General features: G+C 53.9%; 1 protein-coding gene across 1 annotated transcript in view; it reads left to right on the top strand.

The window, feature by feature from the left end:
* The window catches only part of SLC4A5 (solute carrier family 4 member 5), a 58,585-nt gene that overhangs the window by 16,615 nt on the left and 23,395 nt on the right, over positions 1–18,575 (top strand). The window contains exons 4-13 of the mRNA XM_036435760.2: positions 4,862–5,022; positions 6,012–6,167; positions 7,452–7,547; positions 8,089–8,144; positions 11,723–11,880; positions 12,528–12,615; positions 13,729–13,883; positions 14,307–14,492; positions 15,588–15,762; positions 18,108–18,241. Of these exons, the coding sequence (XP_036291653.1) occupies positions 4,862–5,022; positions 6,012–6,167; positions 7,452–7,547; positions 8,089–8,144; positions 11,723–11,880; positions 12,528–12,615; positions 13,729–13,883; positions 14,307–14,492; positions 15,588–15,762; positions 18,108–18,241 (1,365 nt within the window). The remainder of the gene's footprint in view (positions 1–4,861; positions 5,023–6,011; positions 6,168–7,451; positions 7,548–8,088; positions 8,145–11,722; positions 11,881–12,527; positions 12,616–13,728; positions 13,884–14,306; positions 14,493–15,587; positions 15,763–18,107; positions 18,242–18,575) is intronic.

Below are 18,575 nucleotides of genomic sequence, written 5' to 3'. Positions count from 1 at the left end.
TGCTTGTAAGAAATGCAGAATCTTGGACCCCATTCCTGGGCCTGCTGAATCAGAACATGCATTTTTAACAAGATGCCCAGGTGATTTGTAGGCACAGTAAGAAACAAAAGTGGCCAGTTTGCTCAGTGGTTAGAGAGTCCCTGAGGATCGAAGGGCCTTCGGTTTGATTCCCTATCAAGGGCATATATCTGGATTGCAGGTTCTCCCTGGCACTGGGCCAGGTGTGGTGCATGCAGGAGGCAACCAATAGCTGTGTCTCTCTCACATGGATGTTTATCTCTCTCTCTCTCTCTCCTCCCTTCCACTCTTTCTAAAAATCAGTGGAGCCCTAACCAGTTTGGCTGTGGATACAGCATCAGCCTGAAGACTGAAGGGTCCCAGGTTCAATTTCGGTTAAGGGCATGTACCTTGGTTGTGGGCACATCCCCAGTGGGGGGTGTGCAGGAGGCAGCTGATTGATGTTTCTCTCTCATCGATGTTTCTAACTCTCTATCCCTCTCCTTCCTTCTTCTCTGTAAAAAAACAAACAAACAAACAACAACAAAAAAACACACACACAAACTCAATAAAAAATATATTTAATAAAATAAAAATCAATGGAGAAAATACCCTCAGGTGAGGAGAATGGGACCCATGTGCCAGAGCGGCTTGCCTGCAGTGAGAACCCAGACAGGTCCAGCCACCCCTCGTCACACAGTTCTCTATGGTTGCAGAACAAGGGCTCCTCAACCTTAGGGCGCAGTCAGATAACCTAGGAGCTTCCATGGCCAGGCCGCCTCCTGAGGGGCCACCATCCAGGCTGCAGGGCTTTCTATTCTAACAGGCAGTCAGCGTTGGAAACCTCTGTTGCAGTGGTTGGGTCCTCCGTCTGTCCATGTCCCGCTCAAGGTCGGAGTGAGCTCTGTCTCTAGCTGTCGCCATTAAAAACACAAAATTAATGTTCTCTGGAACTAACCAGAACCACCATTCAGCCTCCTTTTCAAACTAGAGAATAAAGATTTGGTTTTAGAAAAAGAAGAAAAAAAACACAAAACCACAAAATCGAGTTCCAGTCGCAGGCTTGCTGTTTCCACATCTTGATTCCCAAAACTGTTGCAAGGAGAACCGGAGAGGTGCTCCTCCTGAAGTCCTCGGGTGTTTTTGAAGTCGTCAGGTGAACTTTTGGAAATCAGGTTAGGGATGCCAGTGGCAGAAACCTAGTTCTGGCATTTTCCCTGAGCCCAGGAATGGGTGACTGGGCTTTTCTGCAGACAGCTCGGGCGGGTTGGTGCTCTGGTCTGTGTGTGTGTTGAACTGATGCTTTGTAGGTGCCAGACATGTAGAGGTGGAGAGGACTGACTGTCCTTGCTATCTGAAGTTAATAAGAGGGTGTTTCAAAGAGGAGGTGTGCTCTCACTCCTCCTTCCAGGCAGAGGTGCACTTGGGCAGGTGGAAAGCAGAAGAAGGGGATGTCAAGGAGAGAGCTTTCTGGAATGTCCCCCAGGATGTTTGGGGGGACAGTGTAGAGAGAAAGCAACTCAAGTGCACTGGGACACATCACCTTTGGGGGAACAGAGGGGCGGGATGGGAGGTGGGAAGGGGATAAGGCCAAGGAGTAGCAATAGCATCTTCAGTGACAAAGTAACAGTATAATTTATTTTTTATATTTTAAAAAAGATTTTTTTATTGAATTCAGAGAGGAAGAGAGCGGGCTAGAGAGCTACAATAGAAATCCAATGATGACAATCATTGATTGGCTGCTTCCTGCACGCCCCACACTGAGGATTGAACCCACAACCCAGGCATGTGCCCTGACCGGGAATTGAACCGTGACCTCCTGGTTCAGAGCCGTGTCGGCTGGGCTATTCTGTGCATTTTTAAGAGGAAAAAAAAGGGGCAATGTGATTGTTGAGTAGAAGAAAGACTCTCAGGGAGAAGGTGAGCATCTTCTTGACCAAAACATTTGACCTTGTTCTTTCGTCTCTTCCTTGCAAGTCCTTATGCTGTAGAATGTTTAGAAAATCTTTGGATCAGTATGACACAGACTTGGATCTGCTATAATTTAAATGGTGTTCACCAGGTGGAGCTCCCCATTTAAAAAGTTAGTGGCACTTTGGTGAGTCTCTGACAAGTGTCTGCGTGGTCTCTGCTCCAGCCCCTGTGTTTTAGGTCTTCACCTGCCAGGTCTCCTCTAACCAGACCTCCCATCCTGTGTCCATTCCAGCCCTCCAGGCCCCACCAGGTGCCCGGTTAACTGATGTCAAATGAGGATACTGAATCAGAACATTAAATATTGATAATGCAAAGTACTCATGCAATTGTGTCCAAAGGGAAGCTGGCAAAGGAAACCATTTTCAACTCCATTAGTAACCAAAAGAATGCAAATGCAATATGATTTTCAGTTCCAGAACAAAGGTGAAAAAATGGCAATGCTAGAGTTTGAGAGACTTTGGAGAAATGTGAAGTGACCTAGACGCTGGTGGAAGTGTAAATTGGCACAATTTCTGGAGGACAGTTTGGCAATGTATGCCATATACTTAGAAATATGCAGACAGCATTTTACCTCTTAGAGCTTATTCTAAGGAAATTATTGGGCAGGGGCCAAGGACATTCAAACCAATCTATCTATACTAATAAAAGGGTAATATGCAAGTTGGCCACGACACCCTCACAGTAACAACCGAACAGCAAGCTACGTGAGGCAACCAGGCTGGCAGGGGGGTTAGCAAGGGACAACCAAATGACTGACCAGCAGGCTGTGTGGGATGACCAGGCCAGCAGATAGGGCAGTTGGGGGCGACCAGGCCAGTGTGGGGGGGACAGCTGGGGGTGATTAGGCCAGCAGGGGAGGCATTGAGGGGCGACCAGGCTGGCAGAGGGGGACAGTGAGGGGCAACCAGGCTGGCGGGGGTGTCAATTGGGGGCAACCAGGTCAGCAGGGCAGCAGTTGGGGGCAACCAGGCTGGCAGAAGGGGCAGTGAGGGGTGACCAGGTCAGCAGGGGGAACAGTGAGGGGCAACCAGGCTGGCAGCTGGGAGACAGTAATGGGAGACCAAGCCAGCAGGGGGAGGAGTTGTGAGTGACCAGGCTGGCAAGGGCGGGGGGGCAGTTATGGGCGACCAAGCCAATGGGGTTGGGGGGAGAGTTGGGGATGACCAGGCTGGTAGAAGGGGCAGTTGGGGGTGACCAAGCTGGCAGGGAGGCGGGGGGTGGGGGGGACACAGTTGGGGGCTACCAGGCTGGCAGGGGGGGGACAGTTAGAAGCAATCAGGCTGACAGGCAGATGCAGTTACGGGTGATCTGGCTGGCAGTTAGGGGCAATCAGGCAGGCAGGTTAAGGTTAGGTGAGCAGTTAGGAGCCAGCAGTCCTGGATTGTGAGAGGAATGTCTGACTGCTGCATCCAGAGAGGGTCCAAGCTGGGCTTAGGGGACCCCTCAATGCATGAATTTTGTGCACTGGGCCTCTAGTTTATAATAAAGAATAATTAGAGAGAATCTAAATAAATGTCCACCAAGTGAGGATTATTCATATCAATTATGGTCCATTCATACAACAGAGTACCAAAGATCCTTTAAAATGATATCAATTTAATAAACACTAGAGGATGTCCATGAGATATCATCCCCCAGGTGTCCACAATGTAAAATTGTATGTGCACACATGTGTGTTCATGCACACAGAGGTCTACAAGGATAGTCATCACAATGTCAACCATGGTGTCTTCTGGTTGGGAGAGCTTTGAATGGCTTTACCTCCTTATTTTTATTGTTTCTAACATTTTGAAAGCAATGTGTCCTGACCTGGAATCGAACTGTGTCCTCCTGTTAAGAGGTCAAGGCTCAACCACTGAGCCACGCTAGCCAGGCAGGTTGGTCATCTTTAAAACATCAAAACCCAAATTCCCATGGGGGTTAAAGTTGTTTCCGTCTGTCTGTATCTGGACTGGAACCACACGTTTTAATGACTGAAGCTTTTTAGAAATTTTTCTGTCTACTGGAATGCCCCATCCCCATTCTTCTCCTTTTACAGACTTCCCCCACCGTCCTCAGACGGTGCCTTTTTCAGGGGAACTTTAGAATTAGGCAGCCATGGTCCACAAACTCTCCCTTGGGGTTGATTGGAATAGCTGGAAGCTCCCCACTAATTTGGGGCTGACTTCTTACAGAGCTGGGCCTTGCTCTCCAGGGGCGATCAGGTGCTGCCCTCTGCAGGGAGGCCCAGGCAGGTGCTATCTGTGTCCGGGCCTTCCCACTCGGCCCTCCCCACCCAGCCTGATTCCAAGGCTTCTAGAAAGGACAACTTCTTACACATCCGTGGTTTAACGTCTTTCCTTCCCCAGCTGACATTTGGATTTTAACCTGAACATTCAGGATAAAGATCCAGGGCACATGCTTGGGAACCACAGGTCCTGCAGTAGAACCCGTCAGGAAGTGCTCCCAGCAACCTCACCCCATAAGGCAGACACTGCACGCACGAGCCCCAGGTTACCGGGTTCCAATGGAAGCTTGAACAGCTTTGTTGTTCCAGAACACCTCAAAGGTCCCTCGTTGTAGGTGTGCAGTTGAAGGCTTTTTGGTACATGTGCGAAGTGGTGCCACCATCACCAGCTCCAGCTCCAGAGCATGCCCACCACCCCTGCGAAAGGTCCCTTGTGCCCGTTGGTGGTCGCCCTCTGGATGCCACTCTGCCCTGAGCACAGCCCCACGAGGAGTGCGGACAGAGGGAAAGGTCCCTGAGCGATCCCCCGCCTGTGAGTCAGGAGCCAACGCCCCAACGCCGTGCACGGAACAACTTGCAGGGCAGCACCCTCTCCTGAGGAGACCCAGCGAGGGGCCCCCCGAGGACGCCGGCCCCACTGAGCTCCATCCTCCCCCCTTCCAGGTGGATAAAGTTTGAAGAAAAGGTGGAGGAAGGAGGCGAACGCTGGAGCAAGCCCCACGTGGCCACGCTGTCCCTGCACAGCCTCTTCGAGCTCCGCACCTGCCTGCAGACGGGAACGGTGCTGCTCGATTTGGACAGCGGCTCCTTACCGCAGATCATAGGTGAGTGGGGACCACGGAGGGCCCTCCAAACCCAGGGCCGCTCTCCCCCCTCCCGCCTCCTGCCCAGCCCCAGGCCATTCTCACCTCTGACGCTGCCTGCGGCCCCGAGGTCCAGTCCCCCGTGGAGTCCCAGCGGAGGAAAAGAGCATCCTCTGAGGTGCAGTGTGGCCACCGGGAGAGGGCTTCTTCGTGCGGTTGCAGACACCTGTGGCCGCGGCAAGCTGGGTCCCGCAGGGTGAACGGACCATCGTTCCTCTTTAGGAGATCAGCTCCCGTTTTGCGGGGCGGCAGAGGGAGGGGGGCGGCTTGCCTTGTCATCGCTCAGACTTTTTGTGAATTTTGTTCTAGCAACACTCAATGTTGCCAGAAGCATTCTGCCCAAAATACTTTCCTAAAGAGAACTCATGTGAGGACTGAGATCCTTTACCATGGTGCCTTTGTGCTTTTCAGGGTATTTCCATATGTCTGATTACATTTACTTTAAAAATATATATCCTAAAGTTGATTTTTGAGAGAGAGAGAAAGGAAGAGAGAGAGAGAAAAAGAGAGAAACATTGATGTGAGAGCGAAACATCAGAGGTCTGCCTCCTGCAGGCTCCCTACCGGGGATCCACCCACAGCCCCGCCTGAGCCCTGGCTGGGAATCCCACCGGCAACCTTTCGGTGCACCGCACACAGGATGCCACCAGCCAACTGAGCCACACCGGCCAGGGCTGGCTTCACTGACTTTTGACATAGGATTGATAGAGCAGAGGATTCTACTCACATGCACACATGCCCACACGCGTGCACGCACATGCACACTCACGAACATGGGGGAGGCTGAGGGTTTGTGATGAGCCCGAGTTTGTGGGTACAGGCGGGACTGTGTCCGCATCCTGCCTCCTTCAGCTCACTGTTAATCCCACAAATGACAGATGAAACGGAGGACCCTCCACCCTGCTCATTCTGTCCGGTTCTGGACGGACGAGGCGTGTTTGTTCCCTTAGATGACGTCATCGAGAAGCAAATCGAGGACGGCCTGCTGCGGCCGGAGCTCCGGGAGAGGGTCAGCTACGTCCTCCTGCGGAAACACCGGCACCAGACCAAGAAGCCCATCCACCGCTCCCTGGTGGACATCGGGAAGTCCGTCTCCTCCCCCACCAGTGAGTGGGGCCGTGCTGGGCGCCCCGGCACGGGGGAGGGGCTGGTGCCGGCCCTGGTGCCAGCTGATCCGGGTCAGCGAGAGCCTGGGCACCTGGGAAGCTTCCTGCCCTTCACAAAGCCGAAACGTTCTGGGGGTTCCTTACCCTCCTTCTCTAGCAGCCTGCAGGAACCCCAGCCTCACCCCGGTTTGTCCCCACCCACAGCGTTTCTAGGAAGAGAGCTGATTCTCAGCCTGGGCTGGGCCTTTTGATCCCGGGGGTGGAGGTGGGAGTGGGTGGTGTGCAGGGGCTGAGGGGACATGGCATGGGTCCTCACGCCTCGGCCCCACCCTGGGGAGTGGCCTGGAAACGGGGCTTTGGAACGCTCTCGTGTGCAGCCGGGGTTGTAAAAGGCTGTAGAGATGGCGTGTTTATGGTAAGCGCTTAAAGTTCTCCCCACTGAGCCCCCCAAGAACAGCCAGGAGCCCCGAGAGAAGGTGGCCCACATTGAGATGGTGGAAGGGGCTGGGCCATCTCAGGTGCCAGGCCCTGTAACCCTGGCAGCTGGTCATTCTGATTAGCAGAGACGGGGTGGGGTGGAGGGGGGGAGGCGGGGGAGCATTGGGGAGAGTAACTTGTTCCATTCACACATCTCAAACCTGCCACCTCCTTCTTGACCTCCCCGAGTTGAGATGCCCAGACACTACTAGCCTTGCTGGACCTGCCGGAGAAATGCAGTCCGCAGAACCAGTGAGCCTTGAGGAATTTCTTTAGGAACTGTCTGAAATGGGGGCCAGGGGGGAGGATGTTTAGCGTATCCTAATAGCGGCAGGCACACACGCGGCACCTGCCGTGTTCCAGCACTGAAGCGTGACTCACACCTCACCATCACCCGTGACTAGCTACTGTTCTCATCCTCCCCATCGGACACATGAGAGGCCTGGGGCACAGAGAGGTTAAGTTACTTGCCTAAGGTCACACAGCCGAGCCAGAGGTGCCATCCGGGGTAAAGCCAGGCCTTCTACAACACCTGTGCCTATTTGAGGACTTGGTCATCTGTCTCGCGTTCAACAGTACAAATATTTAATCTTGTTCAGACTGTTAACTTGCTTCCAAAAAAAAAAATAAAGACCAAAAACAAACAAACCCCCAAAACAAGAACAAAAAGCAGCACTGCCAAACACACCCTCTTTCCTGGAAGGAGGAAGGACAGGGCTTGTAGCCCAGCTCTGTCGAGGAGAAGTGACAGTACACCTAGTGCCGCGCGGACGGGGCGGCAAACCCCCTCTCTCCTCCTCCTCCCAGGCCGCAGCCTCGCCCGGAGCCCCCCGGCCGGCCCCAGCCTGCACCGCTCCACCCAGGACCTGCGGCTGCAGCCGAGCGTGAGCTACGGCCACCTGTGTGAGTGTGTCCCCCTCCTCCCTGAAATCAGTGGGAAAAGACTCACCTGGGTCATGGAGGATGGAGGTGAAACCCGTCTTCTCTCTCCAACAAAGCCCAAGCTGAGCGACGCCTCCCCGCCCCCAGGGTCTGGCACAGAACAGACATCTGTCTCTGCCCAGGAAAGGCGGGTGAGGGTAGAGACCAGAGTACAGCGGGCGGAGTAGCGAGAAGGGAGAGCCTGGGGTCTGGCAGCTCTTCTAGGAGCGCCGCCAGCCCTGGCTGAGCAGCTCATTTGGTTAGGGCGTCGTCCCAATAGGCCAACATGTTGGGTTCGTCCCCGGTCAGGGCACATGCAAGAATCAACTGCTGACTGCGTGCGTAAGTGGGACAGCAAACCCATTAATAAAATAAACTAAAATCTGAAAAGGGAGAGAGCTGCCGCTGGAGGGAAGAAAAGAGAGCGGAGGCCAGCTCGGGGGGCTGCAGCGTGAGGGGAGAGGGGCTCTTCCTTTGCTGAGCCCGGCTTCCCCTCATGGACCTTCTTTTCCTTCTCTCCCAGGTCACGTCCAGAGCAGAAGCATGAGTGACATTCCTCGCACCCAAAACCCAGACCAGGTAGTAAAGCCCTCGGCCTGGGCTGCCGGGAGGGGCCGGGCGGGAAGAAAGGAGCCTTTGGCTCCAGGGGCAGGGAGTCCCTGTGGGCAGGGCTCCACGCCCATGAAGGAGCGGGAGTCTCCAGGAAGGACATGGGAGTGTGTGTGTGTGTGTGTGTGTGCGCGTGTGTGTGTGTGCGCGCTCTGGGCGGCCTGGTGATTCTGCCCATGCCATCATGTGGGTGTTGACTGAGCCCCAAGTACTGGCTCTGTGCCTGGCCCTGGGAGGGGTTGCCTCTGAGCTTGGGATTTGTTGGGGAGAGACCAGCACGCAGTTAGTTCCACCTGCCATATGGCACACAAGTACCTCTAAAGATGGAGTGGGTATGGGCTGGTAGACTTGCAGTGGGGCCTCCCTGGGGGGACAGCAGGGGTAGCGAATCATTGGGACCACCCAACAGCGTGTCTCCTCCATGCTGGGCAGGATGGAGGCAGGCCGTCTCCCACCAGCCTGACTGACATCTCCTGATATTTCCTGCAACAGGTTGAGTCCATGTTCTAAGGCCCACAGTCCAGGAACCCTGTGGGGAAGCCCCCTTTGGGGAAGCCCAGAGGAACCCCCTCAATTCCAACCCCTGCACCCCTCCAGGGCAGAGTCTCAGGGTCCCCTTGCCTGTGCCCCCAGGAGCAGGGAGAAAGGTGATGAAAGAGACCTGGAATTTGGTGAAGACTTCTCAGGAACCCCGGGCGAAAGCCTAGCCTTCAGGGCACCCCGAGTTTGGTAGCCGGCAAAACAAAAGCAGCCCCTCCCGTCAGTATCACGAGGACCGTGCGGTGGCCAAATATTAAAATAGCAACGACAAGAGCATCAGCCAGCACTTAAACCCACACACTGCCCGCACCGCCACGCATGCATCTGAAGGTGCTATACTATCTCCAGTCTCCCGGGGAGGGCGTTGAACCTTAAAGCAGTTGAATCACGTGCCCACGTCCATGCAGGAGAACCGTGACTTGACCCAGACGGTCTGCCAAGAGCCCTTCATCTGGCAGTGACCGAGCACTGAGTATTCTGGGATGTTATTTAGAGAAGATCCCCACTAGAGCACACAGACAGCGGGGCCAAGATAAGGGGGCGCTGCCTAGTCAGGTTTTTTTTGTTTTTTTTTTTTAAATATATTTTATTGATTTTTTATAGAGAGGAAGGGAGAGAGATAGAGAGCCAGAAACGTCTATGAGAGAGAAACATCGACCAGCCGCCTCCTGCACACCCCTCACCGGGGATGTGCCCGCAACCAAAGTATTATATGCCCTTGACCGGAATCGAACCCGGAACCTTTCAGTCTGCAGACCGACACTCTGCCACTGAGCCAAACCGATTTCAGCCTAGTCAGTTTTAATGTGTCGCAGTGGTGATAAGAATAGCAGCTGTCAGAGCGTCGGCTTGGGGACTGAAAGGTCCTGGGTTCGATTCCGGTCAAGGGCATGTACCTTGGTTGCGGGCATATCCCCAGAAGGGGGTGTGCAAGAGGCAGCTGATCGATGACTCTCTCATCGATGTTTCTAACTATCTCTCTCCCTTCCTCTCTGTACAAAATCAATAAAAAAATATTTTTAAAAAGAATAGCAGCTGTCACTTTCCTGGCAATGCTGCCTTGACTTAGGGACTGGAGCCACATTCCGCTCTCCTGACTGACCAGCTGAGACTGCTTCTCGGTACCATTTGCAGCTGCAAAGGCTTGTTGTGGGAATAGCGTTTTGTCCACCAGGGGGCGCTCTTTAGGCTCAAGCCCAGAGGCGTTGGCTCTGCAGGCTCTTTCTTCATGGCTCCACGCCTGTCCGTGGGATCCCGGTGAAGCAGAGGGTGGATTCAGACGCCATAGTTGTGTGTGGTCACTCAAGAGAGCCGGACCAGACTCCCTGTGGGTTCAGCAAGTAGAGTCAGCAAGGCTCTGGTCCAAACCATGGCCAAAGCCAGGGGGTCAGAGCGGCAGCATGCCGGTTTCTGGGATGTCCCCGCCCCAGCCGGCCTCTCTACCGAACCTGTCACCACCTGCCAGGGAGGACCACGGCCCGTTCCAGCTCCTCCCCTCCCCTGGATTCTGAGTGTGCTGTTGGGCTGCCCCCACGCCTGTTGCTTCCAAAGACTCCTTCTCCAGGGCACTCCTGCCACCCCTCCGCTCCTCCTGTCCCCTGGGCCTGCTCCCCGCCTAATGCTTGTGGGACCTGCTCCCTGTCTGATGCTTGTGGGCACAGAGCGGGCAGGGGGCTGCGGCTGCCTTGGCACACCCAGCCCTCCATCCTGAAGAACGCTGTTTATGAATCCGTCAGCCGACTGGCAGGGACAAAGGGACTTTCTGAATTGTGAGGACGCTGGCCTTCCCGCTAACTCCTGGCCTCACTTGTCCTCTCTGCGTTAGGGCCTTGGGGGCTGCTGCCTGGGTGGCTGTACAGAGTTTTCGTTTGGGGTTGGGTGTCAAAGATTCCAAGGGTGCAGCTCTGGCTCACGTGCCCTTTCTCATGCTGGTAGGCCACCCAGCCCAGTGTGCACCACACCCACCCTGGGTGTGAAGCGGGGACATTGAGCTTATGGGAAACAGACATGGCTGTGCCCACAGGAGAGACCTAGCAGAAATGGTGGCAAGCTTGTGGGGTCTGGAGGAGATCTCTCTAACTTCTGGGCCCTTACTCCCTTTGATGGCCACTGTGCACTTCCACCAGCCCTGCCCTTCCAGATGCTCCCCCCTCCACCATCTCTGTACAAAGCTGTCTCTGTCCCTGGCCCAGCCCCTTGCTGCCCAGGGGAAAGCGATCTGAAAAATGAGAGCATCCCAAGATGTGAGCTTGTATGGGTCCCTCCCTGGGCGTTTTCTTCGTAAAAGAGGGCCCAGAAGGAATGGCATCATGAACGCAGGCGGCAGGAATACGTTTGGGAAGAGGACTGTCTCCAGCATCTCTCCCCTCAGCCTCTTGCTCTGTTTGACCTCCTGCTCTGCACAGACACTGGCCAGAGGGGCTGGCGAGAGGGCACCTGGGAAGTCTCAGTTGTAAAGTCTCAGACGCTATGAGTTTCCTGGGAGGTCCCCTCGGGGTGACTTGGGGGCCCGGAAGTCTCCCACAGACTTGGAGGTATGGTTCAGGGGTTCCTGTGAGCCAGGGAGCGGTGGCAAAGGGAAAACACGGTGCATGGGCCTGGCCATCGGAAGGGGCCCCATCCCTTCCGCGGCCACCCAAGGTGAAGGCAGAGGGGGAGGGGTGGCAAGCTGCAGTGCAAGGCCGAGAGTCCCTCTGCTTGAGCCGCAGGGGCTGCGGGATGAGACGGGACACCCAGCAAGCCCTCAGCTCACACTTCGGTTGAGCTAAGTTTTTACTCAGCAAGGAATGTCTTAGGGATGAGTCGTTGCCTCCCCGTCTTCACAGGCTTAGCTGGTGCCTGGGGTTGAGTCTCCTCCCCTGCAGAAGCGGGGACAGTGGTCGTTTCTCTCTGAGACAGGCTGGGGAACTTTTCCAAGGTGGGGCTCCACAGCCATCTGAAGGGGATGCGGGAGAGCTGGAACCCCTGCAGGTGAGTAACCATGGCGCCTCGCTCCCCTCCTCGGCCAGCGGAAAAACAAGTTCATGAAGAAGATCCCCAAGGACTCAGAAGCCTCCAACGTGCTGGTGGGGGAGGTGGACTTCCTGGACCAGCCCTTCATCGCCTTCGTGCGGCTCGTCCAGTCGGCCATGCTGGGAGGGGTGACCGAGGTGCCCGTGCCCACCAGGTGAGGGCCGTTGAGATCTGCCCCCCACGACCGCCTTCAGGCCACTGGCTGTCCATGCAGGCAGCATGCGGGGCTGGTGAGGACAACCCTAAAGCAGAGAGGGACCACAGGGAATTGGCTGCGGAGGGAAGTCTTTTGACTCGGGAAGAGTTTTAGAGCGTTTATTTAAAGCAATCACTCGAAAGCAGGAGCCCACAGCTGGGAGAGATGCTGTTGGTGGCTCTGGGACACCAGAACGGAGGGAGGACGCTCGAGGAAGAGGTGTGGGAGTGAAGAGAAAATGTCTCTCCAAAGCAAACAGGGCATCAAAAGAGGGAAGGGACCCAGCTGCTGTGGCTCAGTGGTTGAGCATGGACTCATGAACCAGGGGGTTATGGTTCAATTCTTGGTCAAGGCACATACCCAGTAGGGGGTGTGCAAGAGACAGCTGATCAATGATTCTCTCTCACCAATGTTTCTCTGTCTCCCCCTCCCTTCCTCTCTCTGAATATCAATTTAAAAAATATGTTTTAAAGAAGGAATGGACACGTTTACAGCCAGTTAAAAAGTTAAGAATCGATACTGTTTGGAGCCAGAGAACCCTTCTCTTTATCTGCTTCTGTTTTTCCTTCTCACATCCCTCTTCCTCCTCCTCCATCTCTTTGCAGATTCCTGTTCATACTGCTGGGACCTTCTGGGAGAGCGAAGTCCTACAATGAGATTGGCCGAGCCATTGCCACCCTCATGGTAGATGATGTAAGTGGGAACGAGGAACGTATTCAAGCACTGAGCCTTCACTCATTCATTTAGCCAATAGGCACATTGAGTACCTTCTGTGTGCCAGGCTCTGTGTAGGTGCTGAGGACTATGAAGATGAGGGAATAGTCATCCTCAGAATAGTTGATGCCCTTTAGGAGCGTCAACTGGGTGGGGAGAAAGACCTATAATCCAGGAAGTCCCAGCAGGCTCCACACGTGAGGGGCTTTGAAGCTACGATGAGCAGGAGGAGGCAGGTAGACCCACTATGAGCCTGGGAGGCAGGCATTCCGGACAAAGGGACCGGGGGCCAGGGTTGGGAGATAGAGGAGCTGGATGGAAGTGGTTCTATGTAGGCTCAGTGTTAGAGCTTCAAGAGCAGGAGGTGTCTCAGAGAGAGTATCAGAGACCATGCTGAGTCTGTGGGCGGAGCCGAGCATGGGCTCTTCCAGGAGTGATGGGAGCCTACAGGCCTAACCACAGGCAGATCTTCAAGTCAGAATGAACACTCTGGAGACGTTGTGGAATGAAGCAGTGGTCGGCAGACTGCGGCTCGAGAGCCACATCCGGCTCTTTGGCCCCTTGAGTGTGGTGGCTCTTCCACAAAATACCATGGCCTGAGCAAGTCTATTTTGAAGAAGAGGCGTTAGGAGTTTAAGTTTAAAAAATGTGGCTCCCAAAAGAAATGCCAATCGTTGTACAGTTGGTATTTGGCTCTGTGGACTAATGAGTTTGCCGACCACTGGAATGAGGCAAGGATGAAAGGCTGGGGCGGTACAAACAGATTTGAAAGAGCTGAGCTTCTCGTGCGGGCTCTGCTCAGGTTTCCTAATGAGCGTGCTCGGCGCAAAACCGAAAGCAGAAAGGTTGCCACTCAACAGAAGTCCGGCAGCTGGACCGCGGAGACCAGGCCTTCATACCCAAGAGGGACCCGCGCCCTCGGGCTGCTGCTTCCCAGTGGCCTCGCAGCACCTGCCGGGTAGTTGTTCTCATTTCAAAATCCGAGAGCAAATTGGCCGCAGGAGCCACACGTGATCTCCTCCCGGCGAGCTCCCGGGAGGGGGGAACTCGGGGAAGCCGGCGGAGAGCTGACCGTCTCCTCCTCACGGCCAGCTCTTCAGCAGCGTGGCCTACAAGGCCCGCAGTCGGGAAGATCTGATCGCTGGCATCGACGAGTTTCTGGACGAGGTCATCGTCCTTCCCCCCGGAGAATGGGACCCCAATATCCGCATCGAGCCCCCCAAGAAGGTGCCCTCCGCAGACAAGAGGTGAGCACGTGAACGAAGCGGTGGCGAGGGCAGGGAGTGGTACAAAGGAAACTTCAAGTCTGGCCCTTTTTTTTTTTTTTTTTTTTTTTTTTTTTTTTTTGTCTCTTTTTGGATTTTAAAGAAAGATGTCAGCATATTGGGGTTTATACTCCCCCCCCTCCCACTTCCAAGTTTCATTTTATGTATCTCTAAAAAAAAAAAAATCAGAAGCAAAAATGCTGAATTTAAACATCTATAAAACCTGGGTGACCTGTGTGTGGGTATTGTTCCATCATTTTTCACATTTTTCTCGGTAGTTTAAATATTTTATAATTTTTGTTGGAGACATAGAGGTGTTCTGGGACAGTCCAGGGGCAGGGGGCGGGGTTGGGCCCTTCCCAGGATTGAGAGCCACACTGCCCCACGTCCCCCTTCTTCTTCCAGGAAATCCGTGTTCTCCCTGGCCGAGCTGGGCCAGATGAACGGCTCTGTGGCGGGAGGCGGTGCGGCCGCAGGAGGCGGCCCTGGAGGTGGCAGCGGCGGTGGCGGGCTCGGCGGAGGGAGCAGCACGGATGACGGAGAGATGCCCGTCAAGCACGAAATCGGGGAGGAGCTTATCTGGACAGGAAGGTGCCCACCCAGGCCTGGCATCCTTTACACGTGTCTCCTTCCCCCCTCCCTGGAGGAACCCTCCCCCCCACTCCCTGCAGCGCCCGCTCCTCACCCTGAGGTCTGGCCATTGCCCTCTTTTCTTCCTCATACCCTCAAAGCCCCTCCTGCACCCAGCAAAGTGTTCCCCAGGAGAGGACAGGTGGGACCCAACAAAGGAATGGAGGAACCCAAACTTTTCCTTAGACGCCCCTTTTACCTCCATTAGTTTTCTAGGGCTGCCACAAGCAAGTGTCACAGACGAGGTGGCTCGAACCACAGAACTTTATTCTCTCATAATTCTGGAGGCTAGGAGTTCCCAGTCGGAAGGTCAGCTGTGCTCCCTCTGAGACCCTGGGGAGAATGTTATACTTGTGGGCACAGAGCGGGCAGGGGGTTCTGTCCTTGTGTCCTCCTAGCTTCTGGTGGTGCCGCCAGGCCTCTGGTTCCCTGGCAGCAGCTGCGCAGTGCCCCCCTCTGCCTCCATTGTCACACAATGTTCTCCCTCTTCTGTCTTCACATGGCATTTTCCTCTTCTTATGATGACGCCAGTCATATTGAATTTGGGCCAACCCCAATGGCCTCATCCTAGCCTCACTGCACCTACGAAGGCCCTGTTTCCAAATGAGGTCACGTTCACAGGTGCCAGAGGTTAAGATCTAGGAGAACACGATGAACGTGTGTTATGCTCAGGGCTGTTGCTGCCTCAGCTTCGGACGCAGCTGTGTTTACCGAGCACAGGTGCCCTGCGGATGACCAGGGACATGAGGGGGCAGCCGTCTGTGGACCCCATGGAATGTTAGGTCCACCCCAGGACATATTCCCATCAGGCCTTCTCTCTCCCACCCACACTGTTTGTGACCACGCTTCTCCTGGGAGACCGCGCCGACCACAAACTCTCAGCCCTAGTCCTCTTCATTCCCTGGTCCTCAACGTTCTGGTGGGAAGATCCTTGCCCCCATCCACGCCTAGTCAAGTTCCCTCCCTCTCCCCGGACGCTGCAGACTCCTGTCAGTGGCCCCGCCCCCGCCCTGGGGTTGGTGGGGAGAAAGCAGCGCGTGGGCCTGTCTTAAGCAGGTGCTTTGGTGGCCTGTGCCTGGACGTCAAGAGGAAGCTGCCCTGGTTCCTCAGCGACTTCTACGATGGCTTCCACATCCAGTCCATCTCCGCCGTTCTCTTCATCTACCTCGGCTGCATCACCAACGCCATCACCTTCGGAGGGCTCCTGGGCGATGCCACTGACAATTACCAGGTGTGTGTGCAGGACATGCGCCAACCTCGGTAAAATCCGTTGCCACTGGGTGGCAGTAAGGAGCTTGGTCCTAGAATCTCCAAACCAAGTCTGCCATCCAGGCTCAGACCATCACTTTCAGTAATCCTTTACCCTTCAAAAGGTTAGTAACAAGATCTTTATATATATAATCAATAAAATATATATATTTTATTTATTTATTTATTTATTTATTTATTTATTTATTTATTACAGAGAGGAAGAAAGAGGGATAGAGAGTTAGAAATGTCGATGAGAGAGAAACATCGACCAGCTGCCTCTTGCACACCCGCTACGGGGGATGTGCCTGCAACCAGCGTATTACATGCCCCTGACCAGAATCGAACCTGGGATCTTTCAGTCTGCAGGCCAACGCTCTACCACTGAGCCAAACCGGTTTCGGCTAGTAACAAGATCTTAAAAGATCTAAGGCTAAACCGTGTTACTAATGACTAAATTTAAGACTGTGTAAATCAAACGTTTAAGGGGAATCGTCTGCTCTGTTTGATACTTTCCACACTGCTTGAGTGAACTGAATCAACACAATTAACGAGTTGTTGGTTGTGTCCTTCTCCTCACCAATCATAAACCTTTAACTTGGAGTTAAGACATTTTTAGAATGATGGTAAACTGTTTCCATGATGATTCAGGCCTCCCTGGGGAAAACACCCGCTCAGCAGACATCAGCTTGAGCTCCAAACAAGGGTCTTCTCTGAAGGGAGCCCTCAAGAGAGAACCACTAGAAAGCTCAAAACATTAAGGTGAAGACACGGTTTCCCAGATAAATTGAGATGAACCCCTTCCACCAGCCCACTCCACTCTCGAGCTGCAAGTCCAATATCCAGCTGCATCTGACCATATCCATATGGAATCCCCCAACTCACAGGGTCTACATGGCATCCACCATCTTCCTTCCAGACCTGCTGTTCTACCATCACAGCCGGTGACACCATGGTTTGCCCCAGTTATTCACATACTGACTCATAACCAGCTTCCCCCAGTGGCCCTCGTAGCATGGTCATTCCTGCTCTCACATCGCATCTTCCAGTGTTTCCTTCTCAGACCCCTGTCCACCACGCTCATTCTGCACTGATTTCCATCAGCCTTTTGTCATCATTCAGTTCCTCAAAGCCATGCTCTCTTCAGGTCCAGCCTTTGTATAGAGCAGTGGTCGGCAAACTACGGCTCACAAGCCGATGTTTGCAACTCTGTTGACTAATGAGTTTGCCGACCACTGGTATAGAGTGTTCCCTCTTCCCAGGACACTCACATCACTCCATTTCCTCTCTGCTCTGTGTGTGGGTATCAGCTTCCACATATCTATCTCTGGAGAGGCCTTCCTCACCACTCCTTTACTCCTACTGTGTGCTCCTCTGGCACCCTCGCCTGATCCCAGCTTCTCACACTTCTTAGCAGTGGTTCTCAGCAAGGGATGGTTTTGACCCACCAGGAGACATTGGGTAATATCTAGAGATAGTGTGGGTTGTCATAATGGGAAAGGGGTGCTACTGGCATTTAGTGGGTAGAGGCCAGGGATGCTGCTAGACACCTTGCAATGCACAGCACAGCCCCCACACAGCGACTTATCAAGCTTGAAATGTCGGTAGTACTGAAGTTGAGAAACTGCTGTATAGAAATTGCCTGGTTACTTGTCTATATTTCCCACTAGACTGAAAAGGCATGATCTTGTTTACTGATGAGTCCCCAATAGTTAGCACAATGCCTGATACTTAGTAGGCACTTAATGAATTCTGAATGAATGAATGGTCTAACCTCCAAAAGCATCTAGCAGAATGACTGAGAGACTGAATGGATGAATGGGCTGTCCTCTGGGAGTAGAATGGGCACGGGGACAAGCAGAACCACTGGCACCCCTGTTTCCTAGGTCCTAGGGTGCGGAAAGGAAGTCATGCAGGACCTCTTCCCCAATGGGATTAAGTGATGTGGGGGATTGTGGAGGAGGATATGGGGAGCAGAACTTGGGAAGTAGAGGGCCTAGAACCATGGTCAGCAAACTGTGGCTCGCTTGCCACATGCGGCTCTTTGGCCCCGTGAGTGTGGCTCTTCCACAAAATACCACAGCCTGGGAGTCTCTATTTTGAAGAAGTGGCGTTAGAAGTTTAAGTTTAAAAAATTTGGCTCTCAAAAGAACTTTCAATCATTGTCCTGTTGATATTTGGCTCCGTTGACTAATGAGTTTGCTGACCACTGGCCTAGAATAAAGGGCGAGCACTGTGGCCTGGGTCCCTGGTGAGAGAGGTGTGATGTGTTTTGTGTCATAAGATGCCTTCTGCCTCCATGGAGCCTTACAGTCCTTGTGCCCCCAGGGGGTGATGGAGAGCTTCCTGGGCACTGCCATGGCCGGCGTCCTGTTCTGCCTCTTCTCGGGACAGCCGCTCATCATCCTGAGCAGCACGGGGCCCATCCTCATCTTCGAGAAGCTCCTCTTCGACTTTAGCAAGTAGGTGTTCCTCGGGCAGTCTGCTGAGACCGGGGCGGGGGAAACCCCAAAGGGGACGCCGGGCGAGCAGGTCCAAAGCTGTCTGTACCTGTCCAGAGAGGACTTCCAGGTGGTCCCTCTGACTTCCTCTAGCCACCTGCCTCTGAGTCACCTTGGTGTACATTAGCATAGCGGACAGGGAGACACCCAGGCAAGACGGGAGGAGAGAATTCACAGCACTCTGCTTGTGAGCAGTTATGACTTGGAAGTCAGTGCAGAGCATGAAAAGTTGAGCTGGAGGTCAGAAGGCTCCAATCTAACCTGGGCAGCCAGGAAGCCATTCTAAGGCCTGCCC

This window comes from Pipistrellus kuhlii, unplaced genomic scaffold (assembly GCF_014108245.1).
Source record: "Pipistrellus kuhlii isolate mPipKuh1 unplaced genomic scaffold, mPipKuh1.p scaffold_m20_p_13, whole genome shotgun sequence".
In the NCBI taxonomy this organism is placed as follows: domain Eukaryota; kingdom Metazoa; phylum Chordata; class Mammalia; order Chiroptera; family Vespertilionidae; genus Pipistrellus; species Pipistrellus kuhlii.
This window is presented reverse-complemented; position numbering and strand designations above follow the sequence as displayed.